At 46.2% G+C, this 22,920-nt stretch overlaps 1 protein-coding gene across 1 annotated transcript in view; it reads right to left on the reverse strand.

The window, feature by feature from the left end:
* The window catches only part of LOC147701304 (putative methyltransferase DDB_G0268948), a 197,203-nt gene extending 178,480 nt beyond the window's left edge, over positions 1-18,723 (reverse strand). Inside the window, exon 1 of the mRNA XM_086928618.1 lies at positions 18,607-18,723. Within this exon, the coding sequence (XP_086784744.1) occupies positions 18,607-18,717 (111 nt within the window). The 5' untranslated portion in view covers positions 18,718-18,723. The remainder of the gene's footprint in view (positions 1-18,606) is intronic.
* Between the last annotated feature and the right edge of the window lie 4,197 nt (positions 18,724-22,920).

Consider the following 22,920-nt stretch of genomic DNA (forward strand, 5'->3'; position numbering starts at 1 on the left):
GTGCTGCAAATTAAACATGATGAAGGCTGAATTTCTTCCAGGGCAAAGTTTATTAAAAAAACATTGGTGAAATTTACTGCCATGAAGAACTGTCAGCTTATAAATTCGTATGTATAAAATTGAAGCTTTCCATTTGGGTACTGGATGCACTGTAAATAAAGAATAACTTAATACTGAACAGTTTCAAATGAACGCAATCTGTTATGCTCTGAAATACCAGAAACCACAACACGAGGAGGGACCAGGAGTGCATTATGGTCCTGCATACATGCTCTGAAATAAATACCAAACTGTAATATAAGGCTCTATACATTAAAACTGCAGGTGGCATACACCCATGGGTATATCGGCAACAGAAGCGGAGCTCCACACTTGACACAAGGCATTTGTACATCTGTGAGGAGGCCAGTCCAAGTGGAAATTTACAGACACCTCACAAAAGTTTTGCAAAAGATGGGAGCCATTATTTTGTTTTACACCACAATGCAACATTCCAGACACAGTAGTTCATGCATTATTTTGTTTTGAATCACACTTCAGCAAAACAACAGGCTGTTCAGTGTAATTTCCCCATCTCTAAAAATTCTAATTCAACTTGAGATTTCTTTAGGTAGCACACATTTTTATTTTCTTATGTTTCCTAGCCACTTTCATGAGAGGCAGGGCCCCATGTTCCACAACATATCTAAGTTGGAACAGGCAGCGATGCTCTCTAGCCACGCCACTGACAAACAAATCACCTGACAAAGATAGCACTACCATTATTATGCCAGACGCCGACTACGATGCTGAATGCACCCACCAGTTGGCAAATAGAAAATATTACACCCCTATTTCTATAGACCCCATTGGACATCTGATTACTCAGATCATTGCAATGGTATCTACAGCCGAGATGCATGAGTGGATCAGCAAAAGTAAAGCAGAATTCTTGGTTAATAACCAACTGAGGATACCCTACTTCTATAATCTGCCCAAAATACAAAAAGGCATCCACCCACCACCTGGTAGACCCATTGTGTCGGGCATTCATTCACTGCTAGAACCCTTATCACAGTTCTGTGACCATTGTTTGCAATCAATGATCACAAAAACTCCATAATGTCTACAAGATACCAGAGAGGTGCTTAATTTTATCAACAAAAACACCAATTAAACATACCAAATGGATTTGCTGGTTACTGGAGCAAATCAATTGATTTTCTGGAGAAAATTGGTGTAGAGTGCCTCTTTGTCAAAGGGCACTCTACACCAATTTTCTCCAGACAGCGACCCTAGAAGTGGTTTAGAGTGCCCTACACTCAAGTGATTGGGTGTCACACTAGCCATTCACCTTTATAATGGAATGCACCACATTTGCCATCACCAAAAATGTCTTTCAATTTGGAGAGCAGCTATACCTCCAGACCTAGGGCACTTCAATAGGCAGTACCTTCACCCAGAGTTTGGCCTGCCTACATGTGACAGCATTTAAGGAGGACAACATTTTCCATACCAACAACTGGTCCAGATATATTGATGAAATTATCATCTTTTGGAAAGGGGACAGGATTACTTGCAATGCTTTTTGTGACTGGGTAAACACTCTCAACCCTTGTGTACATTTCACCAGTCATATATCTGATGATAAGCTCCCATTCCAGGATCTCATGATTCAGTTGGGTGAGGAAGGCAAACTGATGACCGCCACCTTCAAAAACACCAACAGATTGTAATAGTCTCCTCCTCTAAGGTAGTCACCATCCCAAGGCCTCTCCTATCGGCAATTTTTACGAATGCACCGTAACTGTAGCTCTATTCATGATTACAACATGCAGGCGCAAGACTACCCCTCACATTGTGTAAATGGGCAACAAAAAAGCAGGAAAAAACAACTGAGATGCCCTTTTAGAAGACACCAAAAGACCACCAGATGACAAACTCACTTGCGCAACTACATGCACTGCAGATTCCAATCGATACTCAAGTTAATCAAAAAGCACTGGGCTATTTTAAAAGACTGTTAACCTTCCAATAACGCAACCCAGACTTGATATCAAACGTATCTAAAAAATTAGGGATATGCTGGTACACACAAGTCCCCAAAAACCTGATTCCTCAGACAAAAGAACGCTTTGAACCTTACCACGAGTTAGTGGTCACTTTCTTTGAGACTCGTGCAGTGTGTGGGCTCACCACCCCAACGAAAGAGGTCAAATGGAGTGACACCTTCACCGGGATACAAAACTTAAATGCAACGGTATGACTAGAAATTGCATTTATACAGTGACATGCCCTTGTGATAAAAGGTACATAGGGATGATGACCAGACCAGTTACGACACACTTTACTGAACAAAGCAGCAATGCAAGGTGAAAGAAGACTAGAACTAAGATGTGTGCACACTTTGTCAACCAAGGTCACTCACCTTAGCGCCAGGATACCAGTATGATCACAGTGCGCTCTATAAATTTACCACACAATACAATATAGGGTCACTCACCTGATGATATGAGATGCACAGTGTTGGAAGCCCCCTATAATCTCTTCAAGTGACAACAACATTGGATGTTTTCGTTGTCTACCCATATTCATGGACTTAACAAGGACATATCTTGGGGGTTAGTGAACTCAAGAACCACACCCCTTGATGTGCTGGCAACCATTCATTTTGATGAACAACTCCTTTATAGACAGTACATCACACACACTTTGGGAATTCCTTCGAGTCCTTTAGGCATTAATGCCATGTCACAAGGATTTTGTAGCTGGTTCCCCATGTGAGGCATCATCACTGTATAATAAGTTACAGTGCACCACAGATTACAGGACAACATTGGCCTTTCACTGTATTTTTGCAACCTTGCATCTTTTTTCAAGGCTACTGATCCCAACACATCAGAAAAGGCATTTCCCGTACCATGCCCACCTGTTGCGTTCACGTTTCTTGTTTTCTACGTGCAGCACCGAACAACTTCTACATCCTTACACTTTGGGTGTTTATTTCTTCATTTGGGAACTACTTTTCTTCTTGTTTACTAACTGAATGGAGTGACCGCTTTATGGACGTTGCAATATAACTTTCTTTCTAATATACTCTATTCTCCCTAAACCACCCAGCTGCACGGTCGATGCGCTTTATGGTTCGTGAAACAGGCGTCGGTGCGGAAACTATGCGTCCTTCATGTGCCTTTGTTCCTCCCTCTTCCATCCATGGCTTCTAGTGCACGCTCTTCTTAATCTGGCCCACGCTTTCACTTAAACAATGGCAGGCTCCGTATTCTCTTTTCAAAACGTTGTTTATGTTTAGCTCCCTGTGCGAATTAGAATTAAGTAGATATTAACCTGACTAACCATCTTTGAGTGGGAAAACTCCCACGAATGCGCAGAAATGACTAACATTGGGTCTTGAGCGTACCGCCGCAATGCCGCACCATGACCCTGATCTCAACAACGCCACCTGCTGATGCCGCCACTGAACCACTGCTTGCACCGCGACCTGTGGGTACTGTACCCTGCACCGTCTTGCCTCACGCCGAAGCCTGGGCACCTCAGACAGCACTGCCACAACACCTCACCACGACCATGATCTCACCAACGATGCCTGCTGACACCGCCACCGAGCTTTTCTCGCACAGTGACCTGTGGACACCACACTCCGCACTGCCTCGCTTCATGACGACGCCTTGGCCGCGCCCGCCGCTCCACGCCAAAATTGACATTGCCGCTTACACCGTCGTTCGAGGGCAATGGTTGTAAATTTACATGAAGCACCACCCTCATGCCGCAGCACAGCCTTGGCTAACTGACGCCGGCACCATCGACTCCCGTTTCTCAGCCACTAAAGCGCTTCAGCCCGTGACGAGCACCGCCTTCACCTCGCACCGCGACCCAGGTCTCACCGACTACGCCATCTGATGCCGCCACTGAGCCACTGCTCACACCACGACTGGGGGGTACCGCACGCCGCACCGCTGCACTTCGCACCACAGCACCCAATGCCTGCTGACACCAGCGCTCCTGATTCCAACAGAAAGGACCTTGACTTGCAACGCCAATGACTTCAAGGGCCTCAGCGCCCTGCATCTCTAACAGGTACTGTTTGCAGGTCTTCCCGACACCGTAGCTGGTCCTCGATGCCACAACCAGCCTGATCTGTTTGGGTTTTGTTTGCCGACGAAGCCACAATAGCCCCAGAGGGAGCTACCAACATCAAGGAACTATTTTTAAAGCGCATTTTGTTAACTACAGATTTTTAAGTACTATAGTGTGGATTCTTCTCGTTTTTGGTCTTGTATATAAAAATATTGACTATTTTTATAAACTGGTGTGATGTCTTTTTGTAGTGCTTACACTGCATTACGAGTATGTGCAACTGCTTTACACACTGCCTCTAAGATAAGCCTTACTACTTATGTTAAGCTACCAAGGGGGTGAGCAGGTCTTTTTTTAGGAGTGTAACTCCTTTATCCTGACTAGGAAGAAGGGTCTCTACTTGGACAAAGGTGCACGCCATTGCCAACTAGAGACCCCCATTTCTAACATTGGTTGTCAGCGGTGAGGATAGGACTTCCGTTTGCACTTGACTTACAATGAATGGCATGCACTACTACCATATCGCAGACCATTAAGTGCCACATACTAGTTCTTTTTCTTTTTGGCATATTTTTTGATCTTGCCAGTTTGAACTTGCTACATTGTCATGTCGGAATGAAGAGCATCATCCATTGCATCCCTGGAAATTGCCTTTGAGGAGGTTAGGTTGGAACTTTATAATGCTAGGGAATTGAAATCCATTTGCAAGAGCCTAAAAGTCCAAGTCAGAGGCCTTACTAGGAAGGACGAGCTACAAAAGGCGCTGAGGACCTGGGTAGCCGCCAGAGATTCAAGTGAGCAATCTGGCAATTTTTGTGGAGAGGTGGAGGGGCCTATTCCTACGCTGGATGTGCTTTTGGGAGGGGGGAACCCTTCAGGCCAGGCAGCAGTAGCCTGCCCCCAGAAGAGGTGGAGGACAGGCAGAAAGCAAGGAAGTTTGACTTGGAAAAACTCAGGATGGAAAGTGAGAGGGAAAACAAAAGAATAGCCATGGAGGAAAGGAATATGATGTTAGACCATGAACAAGTTCCTAAGGAGCTGGAGCTAAGGAGTAGGGTGGCAGCAACTCATCAAGACAGGCAGACAGAACCATACACATCCCTATGAATGTGGGCAAGGAATTCAAGAAGGGGGATTACATACAAAGGTGGTTTCAGGGGTACGAGGCAGGAATCCACATGAATGGGGTCCCTAAGGAGAGTTGGGGAGCAGGATTGTGGCCTCTCTTCCCTGAAGAAGCGAGGGACACTTTAATAGCACCTCACTTATCCAGACATGAAGGATGCCCTCCTCACTAAGTATGGTCGTACTCCTAAAAAGTACAGGGATCAGTTCAGGTCCAGTCAGAAGCTTGATTCCAACACAGGTTGGAATGTGTGGATGAGTTTTGCCAGTTACTGGATGGCTGGGTGAAGTGCAGTAATGCGACAGATTATCAGGGGCTCTACAATTTGATTGCATGGGAGCACTTGCCCAGTCTATGTTTTGCAGATCTGCGCCAGCACCTAGTTGTTAGTAAGCTGACTGACCCTAGGAAGCTTGCTATGGAGGCGGACCACTGGGTGAGTACCAGGGTTCACAAGAAAGCGTTTGGGGGAGACTAAGCCAAAGGTGGGCAGGGTCCCCAGCAGAAAAGTGGGGGGACAAGGGTAAAGCACAGGAGTTCTCTAAAGGGTCCCAAACTAACACCCAGGGTAAAGGTTCCCACCCCCCTGACATAAGAGACAAGGGGTCTTGTCAGGAAAGCCTGCTGAGACCGGCCCCTGTAAATGCTTTGCATGTGACCAGGTGGGACACATGAAGAGGGACCGCAGGTGCTCAAAGGGGGCACAGCCACCCACTGGTGAGCAGTCCAAGGTGTTGGCTGGTGTAGCGCTTGGGGAGGAGGAGGAGTACCCACAGGATGGTGGGGACCCTGCAGAAATGAGCCTTGTCTCACTAGAGGACAGTAAGATGGTACCGGGGACCCAAGTGCCCCCTAACACAAAGAAATACAGCACCTGGGTGACCATCAATGGGAGAAGGGTAGAGGCTCTCAGGGATACTGGAGCCAGTGTGACCTCATTCCGGTGTCACCTGGTCTCTGTGGAGCAGGTAGTCCCCAGGGCATTCCACCAAGTATTTGCAGTCGACATTTCAGAGCACCACTGTCAGGTTCCCTTTGAGTGGGAGGGTTGCGAGTCCCTTGAGGGTGGTTGCGAGCCCTTCCATGCCTATAGATTGTCTGCTCGGTAACGACCTGGAGCAGTCCTTTTGGAAGGATGTTGAGCTCAGGTCCTACTTGAAGATTCTTGGGTTGCCAGAGTGGGCATGCGTGTCCACTCGGTACATGGCGGCCAGAGAGGGTGATCAGAGGGACCCGGAGCCTGAAACAGTGGCCCAGGTCCCACTCCCTGCCAAGAGAAAGGGCAAGGGGCACTGGAAACCAGCCCCAAAGTTCCCATGGCCCGGGAGGAGGCAGATCTTGAGGGGGACGCCCGGTGCCCACAGAGGAACAGGTAGCTGAACTGGGGGACATCTCTGAACTCACCCATTGGCAGCAAGAAGGGGGTCCCACATAGGAGGAGTTCTGCCGGGATCAGAAAGAGTGCTCTTCTCTGGAGGGTCTGCGGCAGCAGGCCACAGCCCAGTCCGGATCACTTTGGATATACTGGGAGAATGATCTCCTGTATAGCGAGCCTAAGGTCGCTGATCCTGGGTCAGCCCATGTGCTATTGGTACCCCAGCGCTTCAGGACCTTCCGACTGGGTCTGGCTCACGACGTACCTTTGGCAGGATATTTGGGGCAGGGCAAGACCTTTGATTGGCTTGTCACCCACTTCTTCTGGCCCCAAATGATAAGGAAGTCAGATGTACATTGCCAGTCTTGCCAAACTTGCCAGGCAAGTGGTAAGAGTGGGAGGAAGATCAAAGCTCCTCTCCAACTGTTCCTGGTTGTTGGGACACCATTTAAAAGGGTAGGATTGGACATTGTGGGGCCACTGGATCCCAAGACGGCCATGGGCAACAGGTACATCCTGGTCTTGGTGGACCATGCCACCCAGTACCCGGGGGCAATCCCTCTCAGGACATTGATGGCGCCAGTGGTGGGCCGGGCATTAATGGGGATCTTTTCCCGCATGGGGTTCCGAAGAGGTGGTTTCCGACAGGGGGACCAATTCCATAACGGAGTATATGACATCCCTGTGGAAGGAGTGTGGTTTCACTTATAAATTCACCACCCATTACCACCCACAAGGTAACGGTCTGGTAGAAAGGTTCAACCAGACCTTGAAGGGCATGATTAATGGTCTAACAGAGCCCATGAGGCATAAGTGGGACGTCCTCTTGCTGTGCCTTCTCTTTGACTACAGGGAGGTACCCCAGAAGTCTCTTGGGTTCAGTCCCTTTCAGCTTCTGTATTGTCACCCTGTGATGGGACCTCTGAGTTTGGTGAAGGTAGGCTGGGAGGTAGCTCCCAGGAAAACTCCCCAGGATGTGTTTTGTTACAAGCTGGCCTTCCGGAACCAAACTGCCGCTTCAGGAAACTCGCTCAGGCGAACCTCGAGGCCAGCCAGGAATAAATGAAGAGGTGGTATGACCAGAATACCACTCTGGTCAAGTTTGAAGCTGGACAAAAAGTGTGGGTAATGGCCCCAGTGGAACCTTGTACCTTACAGGACAAGTGGACTGGGCTGTTTGAGGTGGCGGAGCGCAAAAGTGAGGTCACCTACCTGGTGGATTTTGAGGCTCCCAGGAACCCTTTGCGGGTCCTCCACGTGAACCGCCTCAAACCCCACTTTGAGAGGTCCGAAGTGAGCATGCTCTTGGCGACAGCTGTTGAGGCGGAAAAGGAGAGTGAGCCTCTCCCCAACCTCCTGTCGGCTAAGGAAGGTGATGGGTCAGTGGAAGGTGTGATCCTCTCCCCGACACTGACCGCCAAGCACCAAAGCGACTGTCACCTGTTGCTGGGACAGTTTGCACCGCTATTCTCCCTGACCCCAGGTGTTACTCACTAGTGTACCCATGACGTGGACACCAGTGGTAGCCCCCCTGTGAAGTTGACCGGGTCAAGGCCAGCATCAAGGAGGAGGTCTGTAAGATGTTGGCATTACGGGTGGTTGACCCGTGCAGTAGTCCGTGGGCCATCCCAGTGGTCTTGGTCCCAAAGGCTGCTGCACCCGGGGCCACTCCATAACTGCGGCTTTGTGTGAACTACCGTGGGCTCAATGCCATCACCAGGACTGATGCACACCCCTTCCCCAGAGCTGATGAGCTCATTGATCGGGTGGGAGCTGCCATGTTCCCCAGCATGTTTGATTTAACGTCTGGGTACTTGCAGATTGCCTTAACCGATGGGGCCAAGGAGAGGTCAGCATTTTCAACCCCAGAAGGACATTGACAATTCCGGGTGATGGCCATTGGGTTGAAGGTCCTGCAGAGTGCAGGCCTCATAATCAAGGCTAGTAAGTACCAGATCGGGCAGGGTTCTGTGGTGTACTTGGGACACCAGGTAGGGAGCGGCCAGTTGGCACCCTTACAAACCAAGATTGACACCATTTTGGCTTGGTAGCCCCCCAAGACCCAGACAGAGGTGAGGGCCTTTTTAGGACTCATCGGGTACCACCGGAGGTTTGTTAAGGGTTATGGCACCATTGTTGCCGCCTTAACTGAGCTGACTTCCAGGAAGCAGCCCAAGAAGGTGATCTGGACTGAGTCCTGCCAGAAGGCTTTTGATGCTCTGAAGGAAGCCATGTGCATGCCACCTATGCTCAAGGCACCCTACTTCTCCAAGGAATTTGTTGTGAAGACTGACGCTTTAGAGCATGGTGTGGGATCGGTATTCTCACAGCTGAATGAAGAGGGCGTAGACCAGCCTGTAGTCTTCCTTGCACAAAACTACTCCCCAGGGAACAGAGGTGTAGTGTCATATAAAGGGAACCTTTCGCCGTGGTCTGGGCACTGAAGAAGCTGAGGCCCTCCCTGTTTGGGAATCACTTCCAGGTTCAGACAGACCACAGGCCCCTCAGGTGGGTAATGCAAATGAGGGTTGAGAATCTAAAACTGCTGAAGTGGTCCATCTCCCTACAGGGAATGGATTTCACTGTGGAACACAGTCCTGGCACAGACCACGCCAATGCAGATGGTCTGTCCAGGTTCTTCTGCCTTAGGGAAGAGAACTCCCAGGAAGTGGGGTAGTTCTCCCTACTTTCAGCTGGAGGGGAAATATGTTAGAATTGGCATCTTTTGGCGTGTTTCTCCTGAGTTTTTGCTTTCTGCCCTCCCGGTTTTGACTCAGTTTTTGCTGGCGTATTGTTTCTGTGCACTTTTCGCACTGCTGATCAGTGGTAAAGTGCAAGTGCTCCTGTGGTAAATTATGTTATGGATTTGTATTTCCATGATTGGCTGTTTGGTTTTCTTGTCAGCCCATAGTAAAGTGCACTGGGTGTGCCAGAGCCTGAGAACCAAATGCTACCCATGAGCCTGCAGCACGGATTGTGCCTCCCACGTGAGTAGCCCGGAAAAGGTACCTCAGACCTGCCACTGCAGAGTCTGCTCGCAGTTTGTAACTGTCATGTCAACTTGGCCCGTGCACACACTGGGCAGTCCCTAACCTTCCTTTTTCTTATATGTCATGCACCCCTAAGGTAGGTCCAAAGTACCCGTGTGGGCCAGGTGCCGTGTATGTGAAAGGTAGGACATGCCCTGGTGTGTGTGGCATGTCCTGATAGTGAATTACAGGCCATTTAGTTTTTCCACTATTGCAAGGCTACCTGTTCCCCATAGGACCGAATGGGAAGTTTGTTTATACCGTCTTATAAACATAACTGGCCCTGGGAACTAGGTGAGAAAATAACATTTAGTATGCCTGAACTCAGAATCTAATGCATATTTTAGTAAAGGTGATTTTTACATTCTATGTTTGAAAATACCACTTTTAGGAAGTAGGTATTTTCTTGCTCAGTCACCCAATGTGCCTCTGCTGGAACATGGTCTGCCTGCCTGTGTTTTGGACGACAGATGGCTAGGAAGCAAGGGTGGCTCCTGATAGTCTAGGAAGGTCAGGAAAGAGCTGAATAAACCAGGGCTGTGATGGGGGAAGAGGGAGGAGATGTCCTTGTACCTCAATGGGCCTGGCCTACCTCTGACAATGCCGTTTCCACCCCCTGCCGGCAAACCACACCAGAGAAGGCAGAACTGGTTTTGGCTGGGCACAGACACCCTCTACCTAGAGGATCCAAGGATTTTTGACACGCGATTCAAACAGGTCCCGGACTGAGAGGCAGTTTGGTGCTTGGGCGTATATGGCCCAGTTGCAGTGGTAGTGATAATTATCACGAACTAGATTAGTATCACGTTTCTGGATTATACTCTGTTGGATTATTTATCGGAATACTAAGGAGGATATATACCTAAGAACTTAAATAAGGCTTTCTAACGTGATAACAATATTTGACGTCGGACTATCATATTCTTTAACCCAATCCCGCGAAGAATTGTTTAAATCGATAATTGAAGGGAGAGAAATACTCATTCAGTTACATTAATTCAGACACTTAAATCAGAATAAGATTGTTGTTTGGAAGGATCCAATATACACCTGTGGAAATCACTGTACATGGTGCCCACAATCACATACGCCCTGAAGAAGTTCTGATGTTCAGAACAAAACGCGTTGGCTGATGATTATTTTGACAAATTGGTATAAGAAAATAAACACGAATTGAGAAAATATCAAGACTCCTTAATTGGATGAGGACTCTGAAAAACTGGAATTGACTGTATTGAATTGGAGTGGTGCCCTAAAACTTGATGATAATCATTTTGGACTCGTGCTTCACGTGTGGTGCCCTTGGACAGAGGGTATCGGTTTTGCAAGTGGCACACTGAATATATTTGTGAATTAATTACTATCTTTGGTTGATACGAGATTGGTGCTATATTTTGGTGCTTATATCCACTGTCCGTTCTATAGTCTTAAATACTGGGGCCCAGACCACTGACTTTAGAGCTCTTTAGGATTAAGACGACTGCCAAGAAGAAGAGCTGGAGAAGCTGTGAGGACGAACTACCACTTTGCTGTGTGCTTTGCTGTGTTGGCCTACAGTGGCTGCTTCTGTCTTGGGCAGTGAAAGGACTGGACTGAGCTTTTTGGATTCTATTTTTGTGAGTTTCTCCAAGGGCTTGAGGTAGAGCTTGCCCCCTGTTCAAGAAGTCGCAGAAACAGCAAAGACTTCAAGATCTTCTGCCCTCAGCACTTGGGACTGTGTGTTTTGTGCTGCGACAGAAGAACAGCGACTCGAAAACGTCTATAACGCAGCTGCCGACTCCGTGTCCTGAAGGCACCACAGAGGGCACCGCCGCAATGCCTCACCGCGACCCTGGTCTCACAGATGACACCTGCTGACTCTGCCACAGAGCCGATGCATGCACCATGATCTGTAGGCACCAAACCCTGCACCGCCTCACTTCACGCCAAAGCCTGGGCACCACATAGAGCACAGCTGCAATGCCACTCCTCGACCCTGGTCTCACCGATGACGCCTGCTGATGCCGCCACTGAGCCGTTGCTCTCACCACGACCTGTGGGCACCGCACTCGGCACCGCCTCACTTCACAATGACGCCTTGGCCTCTCTGATGCTGCCACTCCATGGCAAAATTAACTCCGCTGCTTGCACCGTGATTCGAGGGCACCGCTTGTAAGGTTACATGACGCACCACCCTCATCCCGCACCGCAGCCTTGGCCTACCGATGTCAGTACCATCGACTCCCGTTCGTCAGCCAACTACAGCGCTTCAGAAACGATTATGACGCGGCTTGCACCATGACCTGCCATCACCGAGTCGAGCACCGCCTTCACCTCACACCGCGACCCTGGTCTCACCGACAATGCCATCTGATGCCACCATGAGCCCCTGCTCGCACTGCGACCGGAGGGCACCACACGCTGCACCACTGCACTTCGCACCACAGCACCCAATGCCTGCCGATGCCAGCACTCCTGATCCCAACAGAAAGGAGCTTGACCTGCAATGTGAATGAATTCAAGGGCCTCGGCACCCTGCATCACTAAATAGGTACTGTTTGCCGGTCTTCCCGACACCGTAGCTGGTCCGCGACACCGTGACCAGCCTGAACTTTTGGATTTGTTTGCTCACGATGCTGTGATAGCCCCAGAGGGAGCTATGCACCATCAAGGAACTGTTTTTAAAGTGTTTTTTAATAACTGTAGATTTTTAAGTACTATAGTGTGGTGTCTTCTAGTTTTTAGTCTTGTACATATATTGCCTATTTTTCTAAACTGGTGTGGTGTCCTTTTGTAGTGCTTACACTATTACTGTCGGGTATGTGCAAATGCGTTACACACTGCCTCTAAGATAAGCCTGAGTTTTGCAACAGGTTTCAATCAATCTTAGTCACTGGGACCTGGGTAGTAACAGTACTGAGAGAGGGGGGTCCCAGCAAAGGACAAACAATCCATAAACATAAAAAAATGTTTGGCGACAATAGATAAGAGATAAGCCTGCACTGTATTTATTCACAATGTAGGAGTATATTCAATATCATATCTTTGAATGAACATTCATAGACTGTGCAGTGCCCCAAAGGGTAAGGGAAGTGATAAGGTGGGGATAGTGTGAATAGGGAATGGTGACAGTAAAAAACAACCAAATGGCGCAACAGCAATTATATGTCAATTCAAATGTAAACCAACATAAAACCATAGGTTCAATGCATCACTTAATCGAAATCATACTCCACGTAACACATCAATGCCATTGCTCATCCTTATTACCTGAGGGCCTTTCAGCATTGACACAGCATGATTGAAGACCCACAAGCAAGGGTACTACTAAATCCTGCGACATTTAGAGGGTCGAAACGTCGACAACTGTCCTTTATTCGTCAGCTTCACCCCAGTATTGATATACATTGATGTGTTATGTGGGGCACTGCACAGTCTATGAATGTTCATTCAATGATATGATATTGAATATACTCCTACATTGTGAATGAATACAGTGCAGGCTTATCTCTTATCTATTGTCGCCCAATTTTTTTTTTATGTTTATGAATTGTTTGTCCTTTGCTGGGACCCCCCTCTCTCAGTTCAAAGATAAGCCTGACTGCTCATGCCAAGCTACAAGGGGATGAGCACTTGTTATTTTAGGAGTGTAACTCCCTTATTCTGACTAGGAAGAAGGGTCCCTACTTGGATAAAGGTGCAAGCCCTTGCCAATGAAAGACCCCCATTTCTAACAAAACATAATTGATGGACGGAATGCGGAACAAATCAAAAACATTCACCCCCAGTCACGAGATCTGGGTTAAATCCATCATTCTTTTGCTCACCATGCCACCCACTCAGTTTTGGCAGTTCGGGCTAGACTGTTCCCAAGGAGCGCAGGGTCAAGACTGATTTGCATATGGCTGGGTCCAAACTGGAATGGTATGGTGAGCAAAAAAATGATGGATTTAGGCCAGATTTCTGTACTAGGGTGAATGTATGACATTGTTCTGCATTCTGTCCATCAATTGTTCTTTTTACATTTGTCACCCCGAGTGAGACGGGTATGCCCAACGTGGGTCCCGTGCTCTCCATGCCACTGAATTCAAGCTATCCTGGATGATGAGGGGTGGAACCCCGAAACCAGTCCTAGGATGCTTGTTTCCAGTCCAGGGAGGACCTGGCCTGGCAGTTTGGGCTGGGCTTTTCCCATTGGGCGCAGGGTCAAGACTGATTTGCATATTGTTGGTTCCAAACTGGAATGGCATGGTGAGCAAAAAATCAATGGATTTAGGCCCAGATTTCTGTACTGGGGTGAATGTATGAAATGTTTCTGCATTCTGTCGCTCAATTGTTCATTTTGCAGTTATTAGAGTAAAAGCACAAACAAGCAAATATTCGATTTAAATGAGGTAATGTGGTATAATAGACTTGATGTACTTTACAGCACAGCCGCAGAGAATTGGAGCGACCCCCACCAGTGGGAAATCACGGGAAGAAGGCACATGTTGCTGAAAGCGCTTGAAAGTTGCCTTGTTCATTTTTAAACACACCAGCTTTTCAGCCTCATCCCTCGAAGACACTCCAGTTGTGGGTCAACATTCAGGATTGTGATGCCCACAGCTGCACGTGACCACAGCACACCACCTTCCGTGGTAAGTAACCTATTTCTAACTCGCGTGATTAGATGTTTACGTCTGCTTCAGGATACACAGGAAGGGCCAGTGTTGCCATAATAGAAGGATGGCATTGTTTAAGTAGTGAATAGTAGCACGTGGTTGTGGCTGACTCTGGGTGAGGTTTGTAAAAGCAAACAAGTCATTGATAATAATCTTTGAATTAGCTCTTCTTTAGCTTTCCCCCTACAGTCAATCAAACAATCACTCAATCAGGGGTTTGTAAAGTACGCTACTCATCCTTGAGGGTCTCAAGGCGCTAGGCAGGTGGAGCAGCTCCGGATCAGTCAAAGAGCCAGGCCTTGAGGTCCTTCCTGAACGTGTGCAGGGTTGGGCAGCAACCAATGTTCACAGGGAGCTCGTTCCAGGTCTTGGCAGTGATGTAGGAGAAGGTTCTCCCACATGCTTGGCTTCTGCGGATGTGTGCAGGGTCGGGCAGCCACCGATGTTCACAGGGAGCGCGTTCCAGGTCTCCAACCTGCTCGGCTTATGTGGAAGAGGGGGACCTCTGCCAGGGCGTTATTGAGGGATTGCTAGGCGTGGGTGAGGAGTTTAAAGTGATCCTCTCCTCAACGGGGAGCCAATGGAGGTCTCATAGGTGTTGGGTGATGTGTTCATGGTGAGGTGTCCCGAGGATGAGTCTGGCTGCGGTGTTCTGGAAGGTTTGAAGTTTGTGTAGAAGGGTTCTGTTGATTCTGGCATAGAGGGTGTTGCCATAGTCCAGTCTGCTAGTTATGAGTGCATGGTGGATGGTCTATCTGCAGTCAGGGGGGATCGATTTGAAGGTCTTACGGAGGATACACAGGCAGTTGAAGCTGGTGGAGGTGACGGCGTTGATCTGGCGGTTCATGGAAAGGGAGGATTCGAGAATGATGCTGAAGTGTTGTGTGTGGTTTGTAGGTGTGGGTGGGTTCCAGAGGGCAGTGGGCCACCAGGTGTTGTCCCAGGTGGAGGTGCAGGGTCTGAGGATGAGGACCTTGGTCTTCTCAGAGTTGAGCATCAGGCAGTGGTCTTTCATCCAGCTGCCACATTCTTCATTCCTTCCTGGAAGCTGAGGCTGGTGTCTTTGGGATTTTTTGTGAGTGAGAGGATGGCTGGGTGTTGTCAGTGTAGGATACGATGTTAAGTCTGCGCTGTCTGACGATGGTGGCAAGGGGGGCCATGTAGATGATGAAGAGAGTAAGGAGGAGCGATGATCCTTGGGGTACTCCACAGTTGATAATGGTGGGTTTGGAGAGGAAGGGAGGGAGTCTGATCCTCTGGGTTTTGCCAGAGAGGAAGGATCAGATTTAGTCAAGGGCGGTTACTTGTATCCCCACGTCGTGAATTCTGGCTGCAAGAGTGTGGTGAGAGACGGTTGTTGAAGGCTGCGGAGAGGTCTAGAAGGATAAGGGCTGCGGTATGACTATGGTGAGTAGCGTGTGGATGTCGTCGGTGGTGGTGAGGAGGGCGGTCTCGGTGCTGTGGTTGCTGCGGATTCCAGACTGTGCAGAGTCCAGGATAGAGTTCACTTCGGCGTTTGCGAGTCTCTCGGTTACTTTGGCCATGAAGGGGAGGAGAGAGATGGCCGTTAGTTTTCGACTTCAGCTTTCGACTGAGTTGAATGGGAATACTTGTTATGAACCCTGCAATGAGCAACCATAGGCACAGAATTCCTTACTCTGACTACACAGCATAGATTGACTCTGGTGGACACATGTCCATACCTTTACCATTTGTATTGTGATGAGACAGGGAGCCCCCTCTCTCCCCTCATTTTTCTGCAGCTGCCATTTCCTCATATGAGCAGATAAAAGTCATAGCGATGGTACCTGGTCAAAACAAGCTCCTGCTCTATGCAGATGCTATTCTTCTCTTTCTTAGATGATGGATGGAATTTTGCACAATGGCAAAACATTCACCCACAGTCACAGATCTGGGTTTAATCCATCGTTATTTTGCTCATCAGTTCCACCAGTTCAGTTCCACATATAATGGCCCTATTACAGCCTTTTGTGTCTTCTCTGGATACAAAATCAAATGATTGAAAAGCGTAGCTCTACCTATAATTAGGAGTGCTAGTCAACATCAACCTGAGGATCACAGCTACCGTTGGAAGATCTCTGAGCTCCAATACCTGGGCATCCTGGTATTGGAGCTAATATGAATCCGTTAATGGCTCAAATGGCCAGAGACTTCTTCTGATGGTCCTCATGTCATCTCTCCATCTGGGGTAGGGATCAGGTCATGAAAATTGCTACAGTTCCAAGAATTAGTTACGGCTTCGGTATGATCCTGCTTATGCTCCCCAAAAGACTCTTCAAGCAATAAACAAGCGCATCAAAACCTTTATCTGGGCAGGCAGGAAGCTGAGGCTCAAGCCTGCTGTCTTAAATTAGGATTTTGTCCTAAATTAGGATTTTGTCTTAAGTTAGGATTTTGTCCTAAATTAGGATGTTGTCCTAAATTAGGATTTTGTCTTAAAATAGGATTTTGTCTTGAATCAAACTTAAGTTTAATATAAGTTTGTCTTAAGTTTAATTTAAGACAAAATCCTAACATAGGACAAAATCCTAATTTAAGACAATATCCTAATTTAGGACAAAATCCTAATTTACGACAAAATCATAATTTAAGACAAAATCCTAATTTAAGACAAAATCCTAACTTTACACTACTAAATGCCTTCTGTGAATACCAAAAGTAGGAAGTTTAGGATTTTGTCGTAGGTTAGTTCTGTGAATCGGCCCCTAGGTGCGGATCTACCTGTCCCTCCTGAGTTTCCCTTGCACAAATACATACACTTGTGGGAGACTCCTAGATGGGCAATCTCCAGCCTCTACCAGACCCTGATTGACTCACTATACTCAGATAACACTAGGCAGGAGATCTGAACATATTGGGAAATCAGATTGAATGTTAACTATGTAGACGAAGATTGGGCAGACTTGTTAAGCCATCATGATCGAAACTTAAGGGATACCCTGGTAAAGTTCTCTTACTTTGAGGTGTTGCACAATTTTTATTGGACCCCTTATGGAGTAGGAAAAGCCCGTCTTCTGTCACATGCCAGCCGTTGGATATGTGTGGAACCTGAGTGTGACCTGATGCATATTCTATGGTCCTACCAAGTTTGACTCATTACTTGGGGACCGTTTGGCGCACACTGCATAACACCATCCATTATCAGTTTTCTGAATTGGTCCAATAAGTCATATACATGGTGTTTCAGACAAAGATCCACCCAGCACTCATTCGAGACGATAAATGCTGCTGGCCTTAATGCTCTCAAAAATCTGTATATTAAGGCGTTTGCTGGATGCACCTATACAAAAAGAATGGTTGCCTGTACTCTTTCGACTGGCCATGTTTTAGAGGAGAATTTCAAAAGTTCAGGATACACTCAGTTTGATGATGTGTGCGGTCCATTCTCTTAATTGCTTATCTCCTGAGAGCCTTTTTTTTGTAATTGTCTTTATGCACGAGAAAGACATGTATGGCAAAACACACCAACAACATAACATTGCAGCAGTTCCCTACTCCTCAAAGCCTTATCATTGATTTCACTAGGTAGCTGTACGATATGACATCGGTTATAGACTCCTGACTAGCATAGGAATACCATTTGAGAGGGACTAACCACACAGGCGTAGTTAGACACAGTGGGCCCGATCACAGAAGTAATCTGAGACAAAATCCTAAACTTACTACTTTTGGTATCCATAGAAGGCATTTAGTAGTTGTAAAGTTGGGATTCTGTTTTAAATCTGTCTTAAGTCAAATTTAAGTCAAACTTAAGACAAAATCGTAATTTTACTACTACTAAATGCCTTCTGTGAATACCAAAAGTAGTAAGTTTAGGATTTTGTCTCAGATTTGTTCTGTGAATCGGCCCCACTATCAACCAGACAATATGAAATTGTTAGCCCTGATCACATTATATATGCGTATTTTAAGTATTTCAGATTTGGAGATGAGGAAGGCTCTTAGATACTGAGGGCTATAGATCACTGGCAAGTGGGAGATGGAGACAGTGGTGGGGGAGTATTTTCTGATGAGAACTTTCATGAAACTATGTGTTAATGTGTTGCTTACTGTGATAAGACTTAAAATGATTAGCATTTTTGAACCCGCCAAATGGACACCCAGATTTATTAGATTGGAGTGTTAAGTGTGTCTTGTTACGTTAAAAGTCCATAAAGAAAGATTAAAAAAGAAAGAGAAAGAAACAGGAAATGCAAAACAGTACTAATTGCTGATCTAACCCACACATTTGCGAGAACTTTGGTTTGATTTTTAGTTGAGAACAATGCTTATACATTTATTTGTAGGGGAAATGTTGCAAGGAGTTCACGTTCAACTCTAAACAGGGAGCTTCTTTCTTACTTTTTCTTCCAGGTAGGATAGGACCATATTCTTTATCTCTGGAGGCATCGAGAACCGGTATTTCTGGTAAAGAGAAGCATGTTCCTCTTCTTCGAATAGCCGAATTTCCATTTTTGAAGCAAGTCTCGACCTGGAACGATGAAATAAACTTTCACATTCCTTTCATTGACTATTCTCAGCAGCAGAACTGTCCCACAGTGACCTTGTGATGGAAATATTGGAATACAATACTCCTCCATGAGTTCCACCTCTAGATCCCTCCCAACACCCGGTTGAGTGTTCCAGTGGCAGCTGCATCTAAGATGGCAGACAAGGCTCTGGTGGCACACACACTGGATTCTTGACAGCCTGGATGACAAGCAGAATGTAGGGTGGCACTAGTGAGCGCCGCTTGTCGTAAAGTTATTTTTCTACTTCTACTACTACTATGTATATGTAGCACACATTATTCAAGGGTTTATAGGCCCTGGATATTCTGTGATCTGCATTAAGTTCTTTTTTTTAAAGGTTGAATTTATTGAGAACAAAAAACAGGAACACAAATGAAGAAAACAGGTAAATGTTATGATCTTACAAAATGTATGATAAAAACATAATGGTAAAAAAAAAACCTCAGTAAAGAATAAAGAGACATAGAAGAAAATCAGTCACAAATTCTACAAAGAGAAGGCAACATCGTAAGCATAACCAAGCAAAAGAGACAAAGAAACATCATTATGTCAAAAAGATAAAAACTGTCAATTAATTAAGGTAGTGGTAAAAAAGGCAATTAGAAGAAATTCAATGAGGTTTACGTACGTCATCAGAGTGGGATGTGGATGAGGTGGGCGGGGAAGTAATTAGAGTTAGATAATTAGATAAAGGTAGCCACAGGAGATCCCTTTTGATTGCTAAGGAGATGGGAGTGACATAATTGGTGTCTAGTCGATGGTGAAAACAAACCACGTTCCACCAAGAGCGAAAGGTGACATTCTTCGCATCTTTCCAGTTAGAGGTGATGAGGTGGAATGCAATAGCAATTAAGAGGTCAAGGAGCTTAGTGTTTTGTGAAGATTGAGGTCATGTAGGGGAGAGCGTACCCAGAAAGGCATGAGTGATAGAGAAGAGAATTTGGACATGGAAAATTAATTGAATTTGGGACCAAACGCGGTTCCTGAACTGGGAGATGGGGGGACATTCAAAAAGCATGTGTTTTAAATCTGCAGAAGGATGTACGCAGGACCAACATGTGGAAGCAGTGTCTGGTGAGAAGGTAGACAAAGTTAGTGGAGTAAATAAAATCCAATTGTAAATGAAACAAGCATTTGCAATGCAATAGGTCTCGCTTTAGGAAAGTTTGAGCTATTGGTCTTGTAAATGACAATTATTTTATTTATGTGTTGGTTTTGAAAATAGCTAAATTAATAGCTTTGTCATTACAATGCCAATAGTTATAACTTTCGCAAATGTGACACCTATAGCATTTGTAATGCAACATGTTTTGTATTTACATGACTTAGATGTATTGATATTACAAATAACAATGGCTTTTAATTTTTTTAAATAATTAATACTTAAATAAAAGTGATTGTAATTTATAATGGCAATAGCTTAAACTTTTGTAAATAACTTTTGTGAAGATTATGTTCAGTGTATTTTATTGTGACAAAAATCCAAGAACAGAAGGGAAATATTAACATCTTTTTGTGACATTTGTAATAAAGCTTGAAACATTGAAAGAACATATTTGAACCAGTTGTTGTTGAATGGTTGCACATATTGATGCTGTGATGGCGTGGAGTCATGTTGTGGTGGCGACGAGTGATGCCGTGGCGTTCAGTGATGCTGTGGTAGCGCATAGTGATGTTGTGGTGCCCCTGAGTAATGCTGTGGAGGCCGTGAGTGATGCTGTGGAGGCCATGAGTGATGCTGTGGAAGCCCTGAGTGATGCTGTGGAGGCCCTGAGTAATGCTGTGGAGGCCCTGAGTGATACTGTTGAGGCCCTGACTGATGCTGTGGAGGCCCTGAGTGATGCTGTGGTGACGCATAATGATGCTGTAGTAGCGCATAGTGATGCTGTGGTGTTCCAGAGTGATGCTGTAGTGTTCCAGAGTGAGCTGTGGTGGTGCTGAGTGATGCTGTGGTGGTGCTGAGTGATAATGTAGTGATGCTGAGAGATAATGTGGTGGCGCGGAGTGGTGCTGTGGTGGCGCTGAGTGATGCTGTGGTTGCGCTGAGTGATGCTGGGGTTGCGCTGAGTGATGCTGTGGTGGTGCTGAGTGGTGCTGTGGTGGTGCTGAGTGATTCTGTGGTGGTGCTGAGTGGTGCTGTGGTGGTGCTGAGTGATGCTGGGGTGGTGCTGTGGTGGTGCTGAGTGATGCTGTGGTGGTGCTGAGTGTTGCTGCAGTTGTGCTAAGTGATAGTGTGGTGGTGCTGAGTGATAGTGTGGTGGTGCTGAGTGGTGCTGATGTGGTGCTGAGTGGTGCTGTGGTGGTGCTGAGTGGTGCTGTGGTGGTGCTGAGTGATGCTGTGGTGGTGCTGAGTGATGCTGTGGTTGTGCTGAGTGATGCTGTGGTTGCCCTGAGTGATGATGTGGTGATGCAGAGGGCAGAAAGGCACAAAAACGCGTCTAACAGAGGGCAGAAGTGTAGAGAAGCAAGGGATATTCAGCACAGGTAACACAACCTTCCAAGGAGCTAACATCCCCCTCAAACCGCAACTTTAAAAAATGTTTCAGCTAACTGCCTAGGAGGTTTTAGCAAAACAGCTCTACCAACTTTGGTTCTGTTGATTCTTAAATTTAAATGTATATATAGCAATAAAGAATTGATTAATGCATCACAATATTTTGTATTTTGTCTTTCAGCAGGATGAATGTTTGGTATATCAGCATGTAGGTAGGACTTTATTGACAAAGTGAGGACAATATCCAGTAGGTTGCTATGCTTCTTAGAGCCTCACCTTCTGAGATAGGCACAGGGAGAAGGTTGAAATAGTTTTAAAGTGTATGTGTGCGGACACAAGTAATGGCTAGATGAAATTACGAGACCTGCATTATGAAAAACCTTTTATTGGCTGTATTGTTGTGAAACGCGAGTTTGAGATGTAAAGCATTTAGATGACAGTAAAACACTCAGTGTCAGTGACTAAGGCAGAGAAACATTCCCTGGGATATGCATTGCGGTTCGTGGTAGGTGTGCAATACTCCACTTAAGCAGTCAGTATGCAGTACTTAATCTGATACAGAAATCTGGGTGTCAGTGGTTCCGCTTATACAGCTTTTGTTTTTCCTCTCCCCTCCAAAAACATTGTTTTAAAAAAGCTAAACTATTCGGTGATCTTTAAAAGGCAGGATTCTATCAACAAATGGTTTGGCAGCAGCTGCTTGACCTCGCATGTGTTTATTGGAACCAGGGCTTCGGACTTAGAACTTTAACCTTTGTGTTTATCCTCGACTTGTCCTGAGAGGCCAAAAGCAGCTCGTAAAAACTGAACAGTGCTGAAAGATGAAAATGGTGAATATAGGTTTTTACTTTGAAGCAGAGAGCAGAAAGGTCTCAAAAATAGCTTCACCGTGAAATACCGAAAACATCTTTGCTGTCCTTTCAGATACATTGAATCTTCTAAAGAAAAGTGTGAGAGAAACAGAAAGTGGATTATGAAATGAGAATGAGGAAAAAAAAAAGAAGGTACATGATAAAGAGAGATGTGGCTTAAAAGCGGAGAGAGAAATACAGCGCGAGGGGAGAGAGAGAGAAGGAGAGAATGCAGGCGAGAGAGAAACTAGGATGGAGATGGTGATTAGAGAAAAATACATAGAGAGATTGTTAGGCCGAGAGAGAGTGGGAGAGGGTAAGCAACATTCATGGACAGAGATGGGATATCCAAGAAAGGAACGTAGAGAGGGCAACGAATGAGGCAGGTAGCAGCGGTAGAAGAGTGTAAAAGAAAGAGAGATGGGGCCAGGGGAGACAGAAAGGTGGAGGGATAAATAGAGAATGGATCTGAGAGAGATTAACAAATGCTGAGAGAAAGGGGGGGAGGGGGTTTGCGAGAGAAAGCGAGAGACCACGATGATTGGAGAAAGATACAAAAAAGCCATGTAAAGTAACTAATAAGATTAATGAAGAGGAATCTGCCAAGCATCTCCAGTGCTTGGCCTGCGTTGTGCATAGAGGGCATACCTTGTGGAGTTGCTTTCTCTGAGAGCTGCCACTAACTGAACGATCAAACACAGCTTGAGCAGCAAAGAAGTGAAAGCAGACAGCAACACGGAGAAGTAGTAGGTGGGAGGGAAAAGAAGAGACAGGGTTAACTTTCTTTAGGAGAAACTGA

This window comes from Lissotriton vulgaris, chromosome 7, assembly GCF_964263255.1.
Source record: "Lissotriton vulgaris chromosome 7, aLisVul1.2, whole genome shotgun sequence".
Lineage (NCBI taxonomy): Eukaryota > Metazoa > Chordata > Amphibia > Caudata > Salamandridae > Lissotriton > Lissotriton vulgaris.